Genomic DNA, 20,219 nt, shown 5'->3' with positions numbered 1-20,219 from the left:
CACAATAATGTGAGTGTACTTAATGCTCCTAAGCTATACATTTTAAAATGGTTAAGATGGTAAATTTTTTGTTATATATATGTGTGTGTGTGTGTGTGTGTGTGTGTATGTTTTTTTTTTTTTTTTTTTTTGAGACAGAGTTTCGCTCTTGTCACCCAGGCTGGAGTGCAATGATATAATCCTGGCTCACTGCAGCCTCTGCCTCTCAGCTTCTAGCGATTCTCCTGCCTCAGCCTCCAGAGTAGCTGGGATTACAGGCATGCGCCACCGCACCCAGCTAATTTTTATATTTTTAGTAGAGACAGGGTTTCACTATGTTGGCCAGGCTGGTCTCGAACTGCTGACCTCAGGTGATCTGCCTGCCTCGGCCTCCCACAGTGCTGGGATTACAGGCGTGAGCCACCACGCCCGGCCTGTTATGTATATTTTAACCACAAAGTTTTTAAAAGTGGTGTGAGGGCCGGGCGCGGTGGCTCAAGCCTGTAATCCCAGCACTTTGGGAGGCCGAGGCGGGCGGATCACAAGGTCAGGAGATCGAGACCACAGTGAAACCCCGTCTCTACTAAAAATACAAAAAATTAGCCGGGTGCGGTGGCGGGCGCCTGTAGTCCCAGCTACTCAGGAGGCTGAGGCAGGAGAATGGCGGGAACCCGGGAGGCGGAGCTTGCAGTGAGCCGAGATCACGCCACTGCACTCCAGCCTGGGCAACAGCGTGAGACTCTGTCTCAAAAAAAAAAAAAAAAAAAAAAAAAAAAAAAAAAAGTGGTGTGAGGGGCAGAGCTTGCAGTTATAAGGTTTACTATGTCCTCACTGGGTCAGAATAAGCCCTGAAGGAAGAATCATAAACCACACATCCCCCTTCCAGCCCAGAAGGCATCTGCTGGGACTCTCACAGCAAATGCAGCAGGCAGGAGAGACACGTGCTGTCGACCTCATTCTACCGACTGAAGGGATAGAAGGGTGAAGGGTACTCAGGTCACATGTGGTAAGGGGCAATGCCCAGGCTGCAAGGCCAGCGTTCTCCCTGCCGCCTCAGGGCCCTGTTAAAAACCCAGACTCTCCAGCCGTGCTTTGGATTCCAGCTTTGCCATTTACAGCTCTGGGGCTTAAGGCAAAGTACCCGGCCTCTCCAGGCCTCCCACAAAATGGGGATAAAAGCAATAGCTATGCCACAGGGTCATTGTGAAGGTGTTTTAACGACATATAAATACTTATCAGGCAGGTAGGAGTCAGTGTTTGTTAGTTATTACAGTGTCTCTGGAGTTTTGTTATTATTTGAAGGTCTTTAAAAGACAAAGGTACTCCTAGAAGTTTAAAGGCACTGAAATTGATTTTTTTTCTCTCTTTTTTGTTTGTTTGAGACAGCGTCTGGCTTTGTTGCCCAGGCTGGAGTGCAGTGGTATGATCACAGCCCACTGCAGCCTTCACCTCCCAGGATCGAGCCATTCTCCTATCTCAGCCTCCCAGGTAGCTGAAACTACAGGTGTGCAACACCACACCCAGCTAATTTTTGTATTTTTTTGTAGAGACAGGATTTTGCCATGTTGCCCAGGCTGATCTCAAACTCCTGAGCTCAAGCGACCCACCCACCTCCGCCTCCCTAAGTGCTGAGATTATAGGTGTGAGTCACCGTGCCCAGTCTGCTTCCACTTCTTTTGGGCACACACCCAGGAACAGAATTCCTGGATATCCAAGACTCTTTCTAGGCCAGGCGCAGAGGCTCACGCCTGTAATCCCAGGAGGCAGTGGCAAGTGGATCACCTGAGGTCAGGAGTTCGAGACCAGCCCGGCCAACATGGCGAAACCCCGTCTCTACCAAAAATACAAAAATTAGCTGGGTGTGGTGACACACACCTGTAATCCCAGCTACTCAGGAGGCTGAGGCAGGAGAATGGCTTGAACCCAGGAGGCAGAGTTTGCAGTGGAGGTTCAAGAATCACTTGAACCCAGGAGGTGGAGATTGCATCACTGCACTCCAGCCTGCACAACAGAACTAGACTCCATCTCAAAAAAAAAAAAAAAAAAAAAAAAGAGCCTTTCTAGCCTGCAACTTCACCCGCAAAGTGCATACACGGGTGACAACCAAACCCACTGGCTAATGGGTTTTATTCTTTGTCCCTCTCCTTCCCCCAAACACATCCCTGGGTAAATGTCAGGGCTTTGCAGGTCCTATCAAGCCCTCTGAGATCACGAACAGGCTGTGACAGGCGGGGCAGACACCCGAAAAAGGCGCTGTCTCAGAGTCAGGAGCCCCGAGATCTGCCTGGGTTTGCCACGATGGGTCCCTGCTTCCCTCTCCTCTCTGGACCCTGCGCCCAAGGCATAGGGAGATAGGCGGGGGTGGGTGGGCGCCTGTGCTGCAGCTCTGGGACTCCAAGCAGTTCTCCCTTGGGCAACACCAAACAAACACCGGTGGACAGACTGACAGCAGTGGGGGCCATGCTGAGGGGGCTGCAGGACAGCCTGACCTGGCCTGAGTCCCTGGGCCAGTCCCGTGTATCCAGCCTCAGGCCTCAAGCCTGCAACGCTGGGGCCTTGCCCTTGGGTGACATGGGCTGGGGGGCACCCTAGACTTGGAGTTATCTGGGATTCTTCCTCCCAAAGCAGTGCCAGGGCCCCACTCCTCCCAGGTCGCGCTCTGACCCCACCTCCCAGGGGGTGGCATGTTGTGAGCCCGGCTCGGGGAACGCATACCTGCAAGGTCTGCTCGTTATAATGCATGAGGTAGGCTATGATGGTGGCACAGCTGCGGCTGATACCTTGGGTGGAAAAGATCAGAATGACAGAGCCAAGGTGACGGTGAACATCTGCAAAAAGAAGTGGGGGGTTGGGTCATGCCTGGCCCTCCTCCCTGTGGGCCTGGGTTGCTGTCAGACACTGGCCTCCATGGGCCCATGGTCCAAGCATGAGTTCAAGACCAGCCCACATGACCTCGGCAAGTCCCATGATTTCTCTGGGAGCCCATTTCATTGTCTAACAAGTGGGCATCCCTCAGTCCTGGCGGGAAGTTCCAGAAAATCATGCCTGGGCAACCAGCATCACCCGGCAAAGACCTTCTGAACTGCAGGCTTCTAGCACAGGAAGCTCTGCTACCGATGGGGCGGATGGGACCACCATCATTCCGAGAACAGTCAGGAACTGACAGAGCCAGGGTAGCCTGAGTGCCAATCCTGACTGCCACTCACTGGCCATGGGGCTTGGGGGCAAGTTACTTCCTTTCCTTTCCTTCCCCCCTCTGCTCTCTTCTCCTTTCGCCTCTCCTCTCCACTCCTCTCCTCTCCTCTCCTTTCCTTCTTTCTTTGTTGAGACAGAGTTTCACTCTTGTTGCCCAGGCTGGAGTGCAATGGCACACTCTCAGTTCACTGCAACCTCCACCTCCTGGGTTCAAGCGATTCTCCTGGCTTAGCCTTCCCAAGTAGCTGGGATTACAAGTGCCTGCTACCATGCCCAGCTAATTTTTTGTATTTTTAATAGAGATAAGGTTTCACCATGTTGTCCAGGCTGGTCTCCAACTCTGGACCTCAGATGATCTGCCTGCCTTGGCCTCTGAAAGTGCTGGGATTATAGGCATGAGCCACTGCGCCCAACTTTTTTTTTTTTTTTTTTAATATAGACATGCAGTCTCACTATGTTGTTCAGGCTGGTCTTGAACTCCTGACCTCGGGTGATCTGCCCACCTCATCCTCTCAAAGTACTGGAATTACAGGTAAGAACCACTGTGCCCAGCCTATTTTTATTTTATTTTAGAGACTGGGTCTTGCTCTGTTGCCCAGGCTGGAATGCAGTGATGTAATCACAGCTCACTGCCACCTTGAACTCCTGGGCTCAAGTAATCCTCCTGCCTTAGCCTTCAGGGTAGCTGGGACCACAGGCATGCGCCACCATGTCTAGCTAACTTTTTTGTACAGATGGGGTCTCACAATGTTGCCCGGGCTGGAGGGTAAGTTACTTGAAGCCACAGTGTCCTCATCTGGAAAATGAGATCACAGTATACTACCTCCTCCATGCGGTTTGGTTCTGTTCTGTACTGAGCCCAGTGCCTGGCACAGAAATATCAGCTCTAATCACAGCACCCCTGAAGCTGTGAGTCCTGCCCAGGGAGAGGAAACCTAAGATGGCACCCGAGGCTGGTCTGGCAACCCTCAGGAACTGAAGATTAGCATGCCAAGTGCAAAATCACAGACTGCCAGGGCTAAAGGAAGACACAGAGATGACGATGGCCACCTTCCTCACCATCTGAATAAAGGAACTTAGCGTGTAGTTTAATCCACTGACTGGCTCAGTGCTACCCAGGGAGGCAGGCTGGATGGGGGCCCTCTTTGGGCCACAAGGCTCTGACACCTCGAGGTGGGACACATGGGAAGTCTCGGCCTCAGGCCCTAGTCGAGTGACATTTGACATGTGCTAGACAAATAAAGGATGGTTGGGGCTGGGTGCAGTGGCTCACGCCTGTAATCCCACTACTTTAGGAAGCTGAGGAGGGTGGATTGCTTGAGCTCAGGAGTTCAAGACCAGTTTGGGCAACGTGGCAAAATCCCATCTCTACTAAAACTACAAAAATTAATTGGGTGCGGTGGTGCGTGCCTGTAGTCCCAGCTACTCAGGAGGCTGAGGTAGGAGGATTGCTTGAGCCCAGGAGGTGGAGATTGCAGTGAGCCAAGATTGTACCACTACACTCCAGCCTGGGTGAACAAGCCAGACTCTGTCTCAAAAAAATAAAATTTAAAATAAGGGATGGTTGGGCCAAAACGCCATGCTCCAGCCCCTGGTACAGTGGCTCAGGCCAGGAGCTGTTGGTGCCAGACAGGCAGGCACGGGGTGGGGACTCCAACCTGACTCAGCCCTGCTCTCTCTACACATCTTACTCTCCTCAGGCAATCTGGAGCCGCGGGAACGAGTTAAAAATCCATTCGTGATGAATTAAGTAACTGGTGGGCACCACTTGGGTGTGGTGGCTCATGCCTATAATCCCAGCACCTTGAGAGGCTGAGGTAGGAGGATCGCTTGAGGCCAGGAGTTCAAGACCTGCCTGGGCAACATAGCAAGACCCCAACTCCACCAACCAACAAACCAAAACAAAGAAAATCTTGGAAGTGAGAACTGAAAGAGCTTTGTAGTCTCCCTTCTGTTCCACCCACATTCCACAGACCAAGGATGAAGGCGGGGATGGAGAGAGACTTACCTCCTGGTCCCCAGAGCACAGCCTAGAGCCTCCATGAGCATGTGTGCTTGTGGGTAGCCATCACCCTCATTTTACAACAAGCCCAGAAGGGCACAGCCATCTAGCCAGGGCCAGAGCCCAGGACGCTCAGCTCACAATCTTGGGCCCCACTGCCCTCAAGGTAAACACCACTGTTGCTCGTTTCACTGAGGGCTCCCGAGAAGTTGGACGTGTCCTGGAGCTTATCTCACCCAGGTGGGGCATATGCTGAGCTGGGCCCTTTCTCTCCAGAGCATGGGGAGTCGTGATCCAGAATAAGCCTGTGAAGGAGGCTCCACTGCCCCTCTGCTTCCCAGACACAGGCCAGTTGCTACCCGGCCAAGGAACGCTCCTTACCAATGAAGTGACACACGTGGCGTAAGAAGGGGAGAATCTGGGCTTCTGGGGCATCTTCTATCCGGATGTGCAGAAGCCTGTCAGGATCGCCTGCAAAACTACATGGAAAGACCACACAGGTCATCGGGTGGAATGCAGAATGCAAGCCACCCCACTGCGGGGTTTTCATCGCAGCAGAAGGGCCACAGGGAGGACGCTGAGCTTGTGTAAGGCGGAATGTGCACAGGTAGCTCAACCTCTCCTGGAAAACAACATCCAGGCTGGGTGTGGTGGCTCATGGCTCTAAGCCCAGTAATTTGGGAGACAGAGATGGGAGGATCACATAGCCAGACCCTCGTCTTTTTTTTTTTTTTTTTTTTTTTTTTTTTTTTTTGAGACAGAGTCTCACTCTGTTGCCCAGGCTGTAGTACAGTGGCGTGATCTCAGCTCACTGCAACTTCTACCTCCCAGGTTCAACCGATTCTCCTGCCTCAGCCTCCCAAGTAGCTGGGATTGCAGGCATGTGCCACCACACCCGGCTACTGTTTATATTTTTAGTAGAGACGGGGTTTCACCATTTTGGCCAGGCTGGTCATTGAACTCCCAGCCTCAGCTGATGTACCCGCCTTGGCCTCCCAAAGTGCTGGGATTACAGGTGTGAGCCACCACACCCAGCCAAAAAAAAATTTTTTTAAGTACCTATCTTGGCCAGGCATGGTGGCTCACGCCTGTAATCCCAGCACTTTGGGAGGGCAAGGCAAGAGGATCGCTTGAGGCCAGGAGTTCCTGACAAGCCTGGGCAACATAGTGAGACCTTATCTCTACAAAAATAAAAAATTTTAAAAAAAATTGTTAATACACCTAACTCACAGGGGTGCTGTGTAGACTGAGGGAAGTAATCTGTTCAGGGCACTTAGCAATCTTCTTGGTGCATAGTACATGTCACATTGCTATTATGATGAACCCAAAACATGGTACTCTCCTAGAATATGGTGCAATCATTAAATGAGGACAGGAAAGCACATTTAATGACCTTGGAGAATGAGCCCACTGTGTTAAATGCAGAGAGAGAGGTAAGAGGGATGGAGATGGTGGGGCTGCTGTTTTATCTGTTTTATTTTACTTCCTTTTTTGAGACAGAGTCTTGCTCTGTCACCCAGGCTGGAATGCAGTTGAGTGATCTCAGCTCACTGCAACCTCTGCCTCCTCAGTTCAGGCAATTCTCACACCTCAGCCTCCAGAGTAGCAGGATTACAGGCACCTGCCACCATGCCCTGCTAATTGTTGTATTTTTAGTAGACATGGCTACTTGGGAAGCTGAGGTGGGAGGATTGCTTGAGCCTGGGTCAAGCTGAGCTGTGACCACACCACTGCACTCCAGCCTGGATCACAGAGTGAGACCCTGTCAAAAAACAAAAACAAAAAAATCAAAAAACACAAACAGGCCAGGCACAGTGACTCACGCCTGTAATCCCAGCACTTTGGGAGGCCGAGGTGGGTGGATCACCTGAGGTCAGGAGTTGGAGACCAGCCTGGCCAACGTGGCAAAACCCCATCTCTAGTAAAAAATACAAAAATTAGCCAGACGTGGTGGCAGGCGCTTGTAATCCTAACTACTTGGGAGGCTGAGGCAGGGAGAATTGCTTGAACCCAGGAGACAGAGGTTGCAGTGAGCCAAGATCATGCCACTGCACTCCAGCCTAGATGACAGAGCGAGACTCCATCTCAAAAAAAAAAGAAACAAAATTATTGAGATTATGGATTCACCTGCAGTGGTAAGAAGTAACAGAGAAAGTCCTTTGTAGATACACTGTGCCCCGTTTCCCCAATGGCAACATTTTTGCAAAACTATAGCATAATGTCACAATCAGGATATTGACACTGATACAATCTATCAGTCTTAGCAGGTTTATCCAGTTTTACCTGTGTGTGTGAGTGTGTGTGTGTGTGGTAAATTCTACAGAAATTCATCACTGGGCTGGGCGCAGCGGCTCACATCTGTAATCCCAACACTTTGGGAGGCCAAGGCGGGCAGATCTCCTGAGGTCAGGGGTTTGAGACCAGCCTGGCCAACATGGTGAAACCCTGTCTCTACTAAAATACAAAAATTAGCCAGGCATGGTGGTGGGCGCCTGTAATCCCAGCTACTCAGGAGGCTGAGAAAGGAGAATCACTTGAACCTGGGAGGTGGAGGTCACGCTGAGCCAAGATCGTGCCACTGCACTCCAGCCTGGGCGACAGAGTGAGAGTCCATCTCAGAAAAAAATAATAGAAATTTATCACTGTGTAGGTTTATATATCCACTATCACTCAAGAGAGTAAACAGTTCCAACACTAAGGATCCCTTCTGTTTCTTTTTGTTTGCTTGTTTTTGAGACAGAGTCTCACTCTGTTGCCCAGGCTGGAGTGCAGTGGTGTGATCTCGGCTCACTGCAATCTCCACCTCCCTGATTCAAGTGATTCTTATGACTCAGCCTCCTGAGTAGCTGGGATTACAGGCATGCACCACCATGCCCAGCTAATGTTTTATATTTTTAGTAGAGACGGGGTTTTACCATGTTGGCCATGTTGGTCTCAAACTCCTGACCTCAGGTGGTCCTCCCACCTCAGCCTCCCAAAGTGCCGGGATTACAGGCATGAACCACTGTGTGCAGCTCCTTGTGTTGTTCTTTTATAACCACCTCTACCTCCCCTGCTCCCTTCCCTAACTCTTGGCAACCACTTATCTGTCTTCTATTTCTAAAATTTTGTCATATCAAAAATGCTATATAAGGCTGGGTGTGGTGGCTCACACCTATAATCCCAGCACTTTGGGAGGCTGAGGCAAGAGGATCACTTGAGTTCAGGAGTCCAAGGCCAGGCTGGGCAACATAGTGAGAGCTCGTCTCTTTTTTTTTTTAAATAAATAAATAAATGCTACATAAATGGAGTCACATTGTCTGTAACCATTTGGAATTATCCCCCTGCCCCACCCCTCGGCATTTATTTACTGGAGATCCAAGTTGCCGCAGGTATCTACAGTTTCTTCCTTATGATTGTTGAGTGGTATTCCATGGAGTGTATTTACCACAGTTTGTCTAGTTCTTTGCCAGCTGGACAGCACTGTGAATATTCATGCGCAGGTTTTGGTGTGAATGTAAGTATTTGTTTCTCTGGGATACATGCCCAGAGAATGCCTTTTACTATCTAGAGGCAGGAGGCAGAGGTGGGAGGCAGAGGCAGGAGCATCACTTGAGCCCAGAAGGTTGAGGCTGCAGTGAGCTATGATTGTGCCACTGCACTCCAGCCTGGGCAACAGTGCAAGACCCTATCTCTAAAATGAAATAAAATATAAAATAAAATATAGTCTGGGTGTGGGGGCTCATGCCTGTAATCCCAGCACTTTGGGAGGCCAAGGCGGGCAGATCACTTGAGGTCTGGAGTTCGAGACCAGTCTGGGCAACATTTCAAAACCCTGTCTCTACTAAAAAACACAAAAATTAGCCAGGTGTGATGGCATACACCTGTAGTCCCAGCTACTCCGGAGGCTGAGGCAGGAGACTCGCTTGAACCCTGGAGGTGGAGGTTGCAGTGAGCCAAGATTGTGCCATTGCACTCCAGCCTGGATAACAGAGCAAGACTCCATCTCAAAAAATAATAGGCCACGTGCGGTGGCTCATGCCTGTAATCACAGCACTTTGGGAGGCCAAGAGGGGAGGATCATGAGGTCAGGTGATCGAGACCATCCTGGCTAAAACGGTGAAACCCTGTCTCTACTAAAAATATGAAAAACTAGCCGGGCGAGGTGGCGGGCGCCTGAGCTACTCAGGAGGCTGAGGCAGGAGAATGACGTGAATCCAGGAGGCGGAGCTTGCAGTGAGCCAAGATCGCACCACTGCACTCCAGCCTGGGTGACAGAGCGAGACTCCATCTCAAAAATAATAATAATAATAATAATAATAATAATAATAATAATTAAAATTTTAATATTAAATTTTTAAAAACCGAAATATAAATCAATTGTTTCTCTTTACTTACAAGGGCCCTGTATCCATGGAGACATTGACATGGGCTTTGATTTTCAAGTCCTTCTGAATTTTGGGGTCACAGGCTTGACTGAAATTGCCGAGGAAGACCTCCCCTGGCATGATTTCAATGGGGTATGGCTGAAATGCATCCAGTTCCTGAAGTGGGGAGGGAGAAAGGCAGCTATGAGCATATTCCTCAGGGAAGACGGATGTCTATCTCTTGAAACACAGTTCATCAAACCAGCGTAAAAGGGCAGTTCCGGGACAGTGAATGTGATGGAGATCCAGACTTTGAAAGAGATTGGCACATGGAAACTTATGTGGGTGGCACAGGGCGAGTCATGACGAAGGGACTGAGCCACAGCCTCATGGTGCAGAGCGCTAGGTCTCAGCACTGGTGTTCATTTCCTCCAAGGCACCTGTTTACACTTGGCCAGGTGCACAAAGGTTGCAGTGAGGACACTGTGGCCCAAAACTAACAACCCAGCATGTACTGGGGGCTCAGGAGGATGGAGAGGGATAACTCTCTTATTACACTTGGAGACCATCAGAATTTAAGTACTGAGAGACAGAAAGAGGAGAGAGAGAGAGAAGAGAGAGGAGGACAGAGGAGGAGAGAAAAGGAGAGAGGAAGAGAGAGGAGGTTTCATCATGTTGGCCAGGCTGGTCTTGAACTCCTGACCTCAAGTAATCCACCTGCCTCAGCTACCCAAAGTGCTGGGATTACAGGTGTGAGCCACTGCGCTCGGCCCATCTTTTTCTTTTTCTTTTTTTTTAAGATACAGGGTCTCTCACTCTGTCACCCAGGCTGGAGTATAAGTGGCTCAATCATAGCTCACTGCAGTCTTAACCTCCTGGGCTCAAATGATTCTCCTGCCTCAGCCTCCCAGGTAGCCGGGACTACAGGTGCACACAACCGTACCCAGATAATGTTGAAACTTTTATATTTTGTAGAGATGGGATCTTGCTATGTTGCCCAGGCTGGCCTCGAACTCCTGGCCTGTAGTGATCCTCCTCCCTCAGCCTCCCAAAGTGTTGGGATACACATGGGAGCCACCCTGCATGCCCAGAAATGATTCTGATGAAGCCAGCATATATGTAGAGGGGTAGAGAGAACAAAACACCTACTTAAATGGGAGCTTCCTGAGTTCCAGGTCCAAAGTTATCATTAAAACTTTCATTTGCCAGGCGCGGTGGCTCACGCCTGTAATCCCAGTACTTTGGGAGGCCGAGGTGGGTGGATCACAAGGTCAGGAGATCGAGACCATCCTGGCTAACAAGGTGAAACCCCGTCTCTACTAAAAAACATAAAAAATTAGCCGGGCATGTGGCGGGCACCTGTAGTCCCAGCTACTTGGGAGGCTGAGGCAGAATGGCGTGAACCCGGGAGGCAGAGCTTGCAGTGAGCAGAGATTGTGCCACTGCACTCCAGCCTGGGAGACAGAACAAGGCTCCATCTCAAAAAAAAAAAAAAAAAGAAAAAAAAAAAAACCTTTTGTTTATCTGAAACAAATACAAGGATTATCTCTTCATTTCCCAAAGTGTGTTCTAAGAAACACTAGTCCTCCATAAGGCACTATGAAAAAAGGGTTCAGGGGTTCAGATAACCAAACACAATCTGCCCCCATATCTGTGCGTTCCACATCCATGGATTCAAGCAACCTTGAATCAAAAATATCCAGAAAAATAATTCATGGTTGCATCTGTACAGAACATGTACAGACTTTTTTCTTGTCATTATTCCTTAAATGATACAGTATAACAATTATTTACATAGCATGTACATTGTATTAGGTGTTATGAATAATCTAGAGATGATTTAAAGTATACAAGAGGGGCCAGGTGATGTGGCTCGCACCTGTAACCCCATCACTCTGGGAGGCCGAGGCAGGTGGATCGCCTAAAGTGAGGAGCTTGAGACCAGCCTGGCCAACAAGTGAAACCCCATCTCCACTAAAAACACAAAAATTGGTCAGGCGTGGTGGCACATGCCTGTAGTCCCAGCTATTCGGAAGGCTGAGGCAGGAGAATCACCTGATCCTGGGACGTGGAGGTTGCAGTGAGCTGAGATCGTGCCACTGCACCCCAGCCTGGCGACAGAGCGAGACTCTGTCTCAAATAAATAAAGTATATGGGAGTATATGCTTAGGTTAGATGCAAATACTACACCATCTTGTATCAGGGACTTGAAGATCCAAAGATTTTGGTATCTACTGGGGGTCGTGGAACCAATCTCCATGGATACTAAAGGACAGCTGTATCTATGATTCCTCTCTTGGAAACAAGGCGTACATTAGCAATCAAAGGTTCGAAGAAGTTGGGCACAGTGGCTGCTCATGCCTGTAATCCTAGCACTTTGGGAGGTCAAGGTGGGAGGATCGCTTGAGCCCAGGAGTTCGAGACCAGCCTGGGTAACACAGCAAGACCCTTGTCTCTATAAAAAAATAAAAAATAAAAAATTTGCCAGGCATGGTGGCACATGGCTGTAGTTCCAGCTACTCAGGAGGCTGAAGTGGGAGGATCCCACAGGAGTGGAGGTTACAGTGAGTTATGACCGCATCATTGCTCTCCAGCCTCTCTCTCAAAAAAAAAAAAAGAAAAGAAAGAGAAAGAAAAAAGAAAGCCAGATGCGGTGCCTCATGCTTGTAATCCCAGCACTTTGGGAGGCCGAGGTGGATAGATCACTTGAGGTCAGGAGTTTGAGACCAGCCTGACCAACACAGTGAAACCTCATCTCTACTAAAAATACAAAAATTAGCCAGGGGTGGCAGTGCACGCCTGTAATCGCAGCTACTTGGGAGGCTGGGGCAGGAGAATCACTTGAACCCAGGAGGCGGAGGCTGCAGTAAGCCGAGATCGCGCCATTGCACTCCAGCCTGGGCAGCAAGAGTGAACCTCCATCTCAAAAAAAAAAAAAAAAAAAAAACTCTCAAAGAAGTTCTGCAGTAGAGAATTCCACTCCCACTGGATAACTTGATGTTTCCGTGAGGCTCTGATTAGAGACCACTTTCTCCATTATTACACCATAGAAAATGCTGACTTTTGCCAAAGATCAAAATCAGTACCGAAAGTCCCCTGGCTCCAAGTCCGACTCAGAAATAAATCTTAAGGACCTCAGGCGTGTGGGTCCTTCAGAGCCACCTGAACCTGAACTCTCACTCCCTTTCCCACGGCAGTAAACCCTCTGCAAGCCCACATCCTTCCCAAGCCACCAGCTTTGAAAGCCATTAGCAAAGAACAGACACCAAGCTGAGCCAGTTCTCAAGCCTGTGACATGGAGATGCATCACCCCACTGCCTGCCGGCAGGCCCAACGCTTACTCCAGTATGTGGGCTGCCCCTAACCCAGAGGCTCAGCTTGCTGGTGCCAAAATGAAATCCCCCTTTCAATTTCCACTTGAAAAATCTCACTCAAAGGCCAGGCACGGTGGCTTACGCTTGTAATCCCAGCACTTTGGGAAGCTGAGGCAGGTGGATCACCTGAGGTCAGGCGTTTAAGACCAGCCTGGCCAACATGGTGAAACCCCATCTCTAAAAATACAAAAATTAGCTGGGTGTGGTGGCACATGCCTGTAATTCCAGCTACTCTGGAGGCTGAGGCAGGAGAATCACTTGAACTCAGGAGGCAGAGGTTGCAGTGAGCCGAGATCGTGCCACTGCACTCCAGCCTGGGCAACAGAGATGCAGTCTCAAAAAAAAAAAAAAAAAAAAAAGAACTCACAAAACTCCCATAGCAAATCTATCAACCCCTCTTCCTGCTGTTTTGAAACCAACTTCCTTTTCTGCGGTTGTGTGGGTTTGGCTGGGAAGGGGTGTGACGTAGATAAAAACACACTGTACTGTAAAATGTGTGTAAATGCTCAGTGACACAATGCAAAGGAAACCAGTATCTCAAATGAATATGCCCAAACTGGGCACACTGCCTTCCCCCAGAACCACGTCCCTCTTCCCCCATCCCAATCCCTCCCGAGTGTTCCTCACAATGAACCACATCACAGCCCCTGTCACCCACGCCTAAAACCAGGGCATCATCCCAGCCCCCTCTCTCCCCCATGCCCTCATGTCTGATCAGTGCTACCTCCTAAATCTTTCTTTCTTTCTTTTTTTCTTTTCACTCTGTCACCCACGCTGGAGTGCAGTGATGTGATCTCGGCTCACTGCAACCTCCGCCTCCTGGGTTCAAGTGATTTTCCTGCCTCAGCCTCCCGAGTAACTGAGATTACAGGCATGGGCCACCACACCCAGCTAATTTTTGTATTTTTAGTAGAGATGGGGTTTCACCATGCTTGCCAGGATGGTCTTGATCTCTTGACCTCGTGATCCGCCCACCTTGGCCTCCCAAAGTGATGGGATTACAGGTGTGAGCCACCATGCCCGGCCTTTAAAAAAAATTTTTGTGTAAACAAAGTCTCACTATGTTGCCCAGGCTAGTCTCAAACTCCTGGACTCAAGTGATCTTCCCACCTCCTTTCTGACCTCCCAAAGTGCTAGGATTCCAAGCTTGAGCCACCACAGCTGGCCAGTCACCTGCATTCTAAAGACAGCCGCAAACAAGTAACCCAATCCAACCCTCACAGCTATCCCAGCCACAATCCTGCACCTTCTTCCCAAGTTGACTAGACTAGGAGCAAAGGCAAGTTACAGGAATATGCATCTGTCAAAACGGACCATACTGGGCCTTTTAAATATGTGCAGTTCATCATGTCAGTTACACCTTACTAAAGCTTCAGAAATGAGGGGGCAGCGGTGATGAGTTATCAGCAGTGTAGGGTTTGCAGAGAAGAAATTAACCTCTCTGTACTCTGCAAAGCCAGGAAGGGGTCCTCCAAGATCAAGAAGGAGTTCCAATGAAGGTAAGACTTGATTCAGATTTGAGGTTGGAACATTAAACTGTCCTGGCTTATACTAGATTGATTGTCTTTACTTCCTTTATTTAACTGACTGTCCACCTGTTGAGCTGAAATTCACAGTGCTGTTAACTCAGTGGAAGAAGGGAATGTCTTTGTGAGCCAGACATGCATACCCTGGATCTGGGACCATGTCTGACCTCAGGCACAAGTGCCTATCTTATCACACAGGATCATTCTGGGATCCTGGTGAAGGAATGTGGGCATGCGGGGCAGGGGACGGGGTCATGGGCTTCCAAGTTAAGGGGAGGAAGTTGGAGGAAATGCCTGGCAGGGGTTGAAGGGAGTCACTGCTGGCTGTGCTCTCTGGGAGATCCTCAGCCCCAGAAGGAGCCAGGGTGAGGCTGAGCTGGGTCCCGAGCAAACCAGCAGGAGAGGCCACCAGCAGCTCACACAGCCAGACGGGGCCAGAGAGCAGGAGCTTTCCCACCACTGACACACAGTCAGACACACAGACAGGTCCACTCTGGACCCTACTGCCAAAGGTCCTCTGCCCAGAAGAGGGGAAGAGAGCAGCTGTCCTTAAAGCTAACCCCCATCCCTCCCTACTTTGAGTCCCCCAGCAAACCCTAGGCTGCCCAGCTCTGAGGCAGGGAAGAGATGAGACTTGATCCAGATTTGAGGTTGGAATATTAAACTGCCCTAGCTTCTACTAGACTGTCTTTTTACTTCCTTTATTTACCATTATTTCAAAACTATACACTAGTTGGCCAGGTGCGGTGGTTCATGCCTATAATTCCAGTACTTTGGGAGGCCAAGGCAGGAGGATTGCTTAAGGTCAGGAGTTTTGGACCAGCCTTGGCAACATAGCAAGACCCTGTCTCTACAGAAAATTTTAAAACTTAGCCAACTGTGGTGGCTTGCATCGGTAGTCCTGCCTACTCAAGAGGCTGAGGCTGGAGGATACTGAGCCCAGGAGGTGGAGGCTGCAGTGAGCTATGATTGCACACTGCACTCCAGCCTGGGCAACAGACTGAGACCCTGTCTCTAAAACATACATATCACCCAGCTTCAAACATTAACAACTCATTGGCCAATTTTGTTTCCTCTATACCCTCACTGCCTTCTCACCTCGCCCCAGATTATTTGAAAGGAAATTCCAGACATCACATCATTTTACCCGTAAATATTTTGTTCTGTATTTCTAAAAGATAAGGACTTGAACTTTATAATAACCATAACAATGTCACTACAACCTTCAAAAAGCAACAATTCCTAAACACAATCAAATATCCTGTGAATAGTCACATTTGCTGAGTCATTCTATACTATGACTTCGATTGAAGTTTTTTGTAACCATCAGGTGGCCAGAAAGTATGGAATCTGCTCACGATGTTGCTAAGGGCAGGAAGGGGAACACAGCAGAAGACAACTGTTAGAAAAAGCTAAAACCACTTTCTGTTTACATTCCATTGTGTTCAGACGCTTCAATAAGCCAGACATCTGTACACGGCACCCTCTGGAGACCAGGCCCTGCCTGCAAATCTCTGCACAGTCTGGTGCTAACCTTAGACAACTCCACCCAGTTCTCTTCCTCGAAAGCTCCTCCTCCTTCAGCTTTGGCTCTGGGAAGCTCAAGTGCCTCTTCTCTGGGCTCCAGATACCCAGGGCGTCCCTTGACATAGTTCAGCTTCCAGCCACTGCCTTCCCTACAGACAGGGCCACTCAGCAACAGGAACTGGTATCTCAAAATTGTTTTGTTATGACAAAACTGGCCGAGTTGATAACGTTTGGAGATAGGTGATGGACAAAGGGGTTTCATATCTGATTCTTTTTGTATAAAAAAAATTATAATAGGTTGAGTGCAGTGGCTCACGCCTGTAATCCCAGCACTTTGGGAGGCCGAGGCAGGTGGATCGCTTGAGGTCAGGAGTTGGAGACCAGCCTGACCAACATGGTGAAACCCTGTCTCTACTGAAAAAGAATTATAATAGAGATGGAGTCTCACTATATCTCCCAGGCAGGTCTTCAACTCCTGAGATCAAGCAATCCTCCTGCCTTGGCCTCCCAGAGTGCTAGAACTACAGGTGTGAGTCACCGCACCTGGCTGATTTTCCCTTTTTTTTTTTTTTTTTTTTTTTGGAGACAGGGTCTTACTTTGTCAACCAGCCTGGAGTACACTGACATGGTAACGACTCATTGCAGCCTCGACCTCCTGGGCTCAAGCAATCCTCCCATCTCTCTTCTCAATTATTTTTTTGAGCCAGGCTCTCACTCTGTCACCGAGGCTGGAGAGCAGTGACGTGATCTCGGCTCCCTGCAACCTCCGCCTCCTGGGTTCAAGTAATTCTCCTGCCTCACCCTCCCAAGTAGCTGGGACTACAGGTGGGCCACTATGCCCGGTTAATTTTTGTATTTTTGGTAGAGACAGGGTTTTGCCATGTTGCTTAGGCTGGTCTCAAACTCCTGAGCTCAAGTGATCCATGCAGCTTGGCCTCCAAAAGGGGTGGGATTATAGGCGTGACCCACCACAGCCAGCTCCAATTATTGATTTTTTTGTAGAGACAAGGTCTCACTATGTTGCCCAGGCCGGTCTCAAAGTACTGAGCTCAAGCAATCCTCCTGCCTTGGCCTTCCCAAGTGCTGCACTTACAGGCATGAGCCACTGTGCCTGACCAATCCTTCCCACTTTTGTGTATTTTTGTATCCTCTGGATCCAGCTAGGATTTGTGGAACCAGACAGCCAAGAAAAAAGAAGTGGTCTCGAGCCGTGATGCCCCTGCCTGTCTGACCTTGAAATCGGTCCACATTAAGCCTGCCCTCTTTGTTCACTGTTTCAACCAGACAGCCAACAATTCCTTATAAAGAACTGTGGCCGGGCACGGTGGCTCACTCCTGTAATCGCAGCACTTTGGAAAGCTGAGGCAGGTGGATCACTTGAGGTCAGTAGTTTCAGACCAGACTGGGCAACATGGTGAAACCCCGTCTATAATAAAAACACAAAAATTAGCCAGGCGTGGTGGTTCGTGCCTGTAGTCCCAGCTACCAGAGAAGCTGAGGCAGAAGAATCGCTTGAACTCAAGAGGCAGAGGTTGCAGTGAGCCAAGATCATGCCACTGTACTCCAGTCTGGACGACAAAGTGAGAGTGTCTCAAAACAAAAACAAAAACAAAAAAAAAACACTGGACCTGGACTCCTGGCCGCCCTAAATTCATGTCTGCAGCCCAGTCTCCACCCACCCCACCTCCTCCACTTTCTCTATATCCTCTGTCCCATCCTCCTGTTTCTCCTACTCTGTCACCCACGGGTCAGTCTCCAGGCCCATCCTTCCCATCTGGACCTGCCTATGCTCAGCATTTGGCCCTACCTGAGGCATCCAGATGATCTTCTGGGTCCGGAGGAAGTGGTATGTGCCTGAGAAGCGCTCATAGCCCCCTTTCAGGATGTAGACAGGGTGGCGGGTAAGGCGGGTCAGGATCCTGCCATACTCAATGGCTGCTCCAGGCACCACATCTGAGAGTGGAGATCAAAGACATAAATGTCTCCTGTGTATCTGCCATTGGTCTAGAGCTGGGACGGATGGCCACTTTCTTCTGAAATGCAATTATTTTATTTATTTATTTTTTGAGACAAAGTCTCACTCTGTCACCCAGGCTGGAGTGCAATGCGTGATCTCGGCTCACGGCAACCTCCACCTCCTGGGTTCAAGCGATTCTCCTGCCTCAGCCTCCCGAGTAGCTGGGACTACAGGCGCCCACCATGCCTGGCTAATTTTTTATTTTTAGTATAGGCAGGGTTTCACCATGTTTGCCAGGCTGGTCTTGAACTCCTGAGCTCAGGTGATCCGCCTGCCTCGGCCTCCCAAAGTGCTGGGATTACAGGCCTTAGCCACTGCGCCCAGCCTGAAACGCAATTATTTAGGAAGCTGAAGCAAGTATAGAGATGAGTTATGTTAAAAATTTAAAAGTAGCTTACCACCAGGTTTTTTTTTTTGTTTGTTTTTGAGACAGGGCTTCACTCTATCTGGCTAGAGTGCAGTGGTACAATCTTGGCTCACTACAACCTCCGCCTCCTGGGCTCACACCGTCCTCCCACCTCAGCCTCCCAAGTAGCTGAGACTATAGGTGCACACCACCACACCTGGCTAAATTTTGTATTGTTTTATAGAGACAGGGTCTCACTTTTTTTGCCCAGGCTGGTCTTGAACTCCTGAGCTCAAGCAATCTACCTGCTTCAGCCTCCCAGAGTGCTGAGATTACAGGCGTGCCCAGCCTAAGTTAATCTTCTTTTCTGTAAACTCTGAGATATATAGTATGATACACAACATTATACAATATATATCTCTCAGAGTCTGCAGAAACTGCCAGCTCGTTAACCACTCATATGTATACATATGGTTTACTTATTATATACGTGAATATATTATATTTATACCACATACATATGTAAACTGTATGCTGTATATCATACAATTCACCCATTTAAAGTGTATGATTCCAAACATATAGACCAATGGAACAAAACAGATAACCCAGAAATAAAGCCACACACCTATAACCATCTGATCTTCAACAAAGTTGACAAAAATAAGCAATGGAGGCTGGGCATGGTGGCTTACATCTATAATCCCAGAACCTTGGGAGGCAGAGGCAGGAGAAATGCCTGACCCCAGGAGTTTGAGACCAGTGTGGGCAACATGGCAAGACCTCGTCACAAATAAAATTCAAAAAATTAGTTGAGTGTGGTGGCGGGCACCTGCAGTCCCAGCTACTAGAGAGGCTGAGGCAGGAGGATCACCCAAGCCAGGGAGGTTGAGGCTGTAGTGAGCAATGGTTGTGCCACTGCACTCATCTTGGAGACAGAGCAAGACCCTGTCTCAAAAAATAGGAACAGGGAAAGGATTCCCATTTACTAGTCAATAAATGGTACTAAGATAACTGGTTATCCATATGCAGAAGAATGAAACTGGACCCCTATCACCATACACAAAAATCAACTCAAGATAAAGACTTAAATGTAACACCTCAAAACTATAGAAATCCTAGAAGAAAATCTAGGAAATGCCCTTCTTGACATTGGCCTTGGCAAATAATTTTTGGCTAAGTCCTCCAAAGCAACTGCACCTTCTTGACACATTGGCCTTGGCAAACAATTTTTGGCTAATCCTCCAAAGCAACTGCAACAAAACAAAAATTGACAAATGGAACCTGAGGACACTAAAGTGCTTCTGCACAGCAAGAGAAACTACCAGAGTAAACAAATAGCCTGCAGAATGGCAGAAAGTATCCACAAGCTATGCATCCAACAGAGATCCAATATCCAAAATCTATAAGGAACTGAAATCAAGAAGCAAAAAACAAACAGCCTCTGATGGTTAATACTGAGTGTCAACTGATTGGATGGAAGGATGCAAAGTATGGGTCCTGGGTGTGTCTGTGAGGATGTTGCCAAAGGAGATTAACATTTGAGTCAGTGGGCTGGGAGAGGCAGACCCACCCTCAGTCTGGTGGGCACCAGCTAATCAGCTGCCAGTACAGCTAGAACATAAAGCAGGCAGAAAAACATGAAAAGACTATACTGGCCTAGCCTCCCAGCCTACATCTTTCTCCCCTGCCGTATACTTCCTGCCCTCAAACATCGGACTCTAAGTTCTTCGGCTTTGGGACTCAGACTGGCTTCCTTGCTCCTCAGCTTGCAGACGGCCTATTGTGGGACCTTGTGATCACATGAGTTAATACTCCTTAATAAACTCCCCTTTATATATATACACACATATACATGCATATATGTGTGCGTATGTGTGTATATATGTATATATGTGTGTATATAT

At 48.8% G+C, this 20,219-nt stretch overlaps 1 protein-coding gene across 29 annotated transcripts in view; it reads right to left on the bottom strand.

The window, feature by feature from the left end:
• STYXL1 (serine/threonine/tyrosine interacting like 1) overlaps positions 1-20,219 on the bottom strand; it is a 56,512-nt gene that overhangs the window by 4,144 nt on the left and 32,149 nt on the right. For 24 of the 29 annotated variants that reach the window (XM_077996573.1, XM_028845653.2, XM_077996570.1 and 21 more), the window contains 4 exons: positions 17,757-17,902; positions 9,554-9,699; positions 5,558-5,655; positions 2,695-2,807 (listed from right to left, as the gene is read on the bottom strand). In XM_077996573.1, coding sequence (XP_077852699.1) covers positions 2,695-2,807; positions 5,558-5,655; positions 9,554-9,699; positions 17,757-17,765 — 366 coding nt within the window. In that variant the 5' untranslated portion in view covers positions 17,766-17,902. The remainder of the gene's footprint in view (positions 1-2,694; positions 2,808-5,557; positions 5,656-9,553; positions 9,700-17,756; positions 17,903-20,219) is intronic. The other 5 variants (XM_077996565.1, XM_028845659.2, XM_077996564.1 and 2 more) reach the window with 1 other exon arrangement.

This window comes from Macaca mulatta, chromosome 3, assembly GCF_049350105.2.
Source record: "Macaca mulatta isolate MMU2019108-1 chromosome 3, T2T-MMU8v2.0, whole genome shotgun sequence".
NCBI classification, from domain to species: Eukaryota; Metazoa; Chordata; class Mammalia; order Primates; family Cercopithecidae; genus Macaca; species Macaca mulatta.
This window is presented reverse-complemented; position numbering and strand designations above follow the sequence as displayed.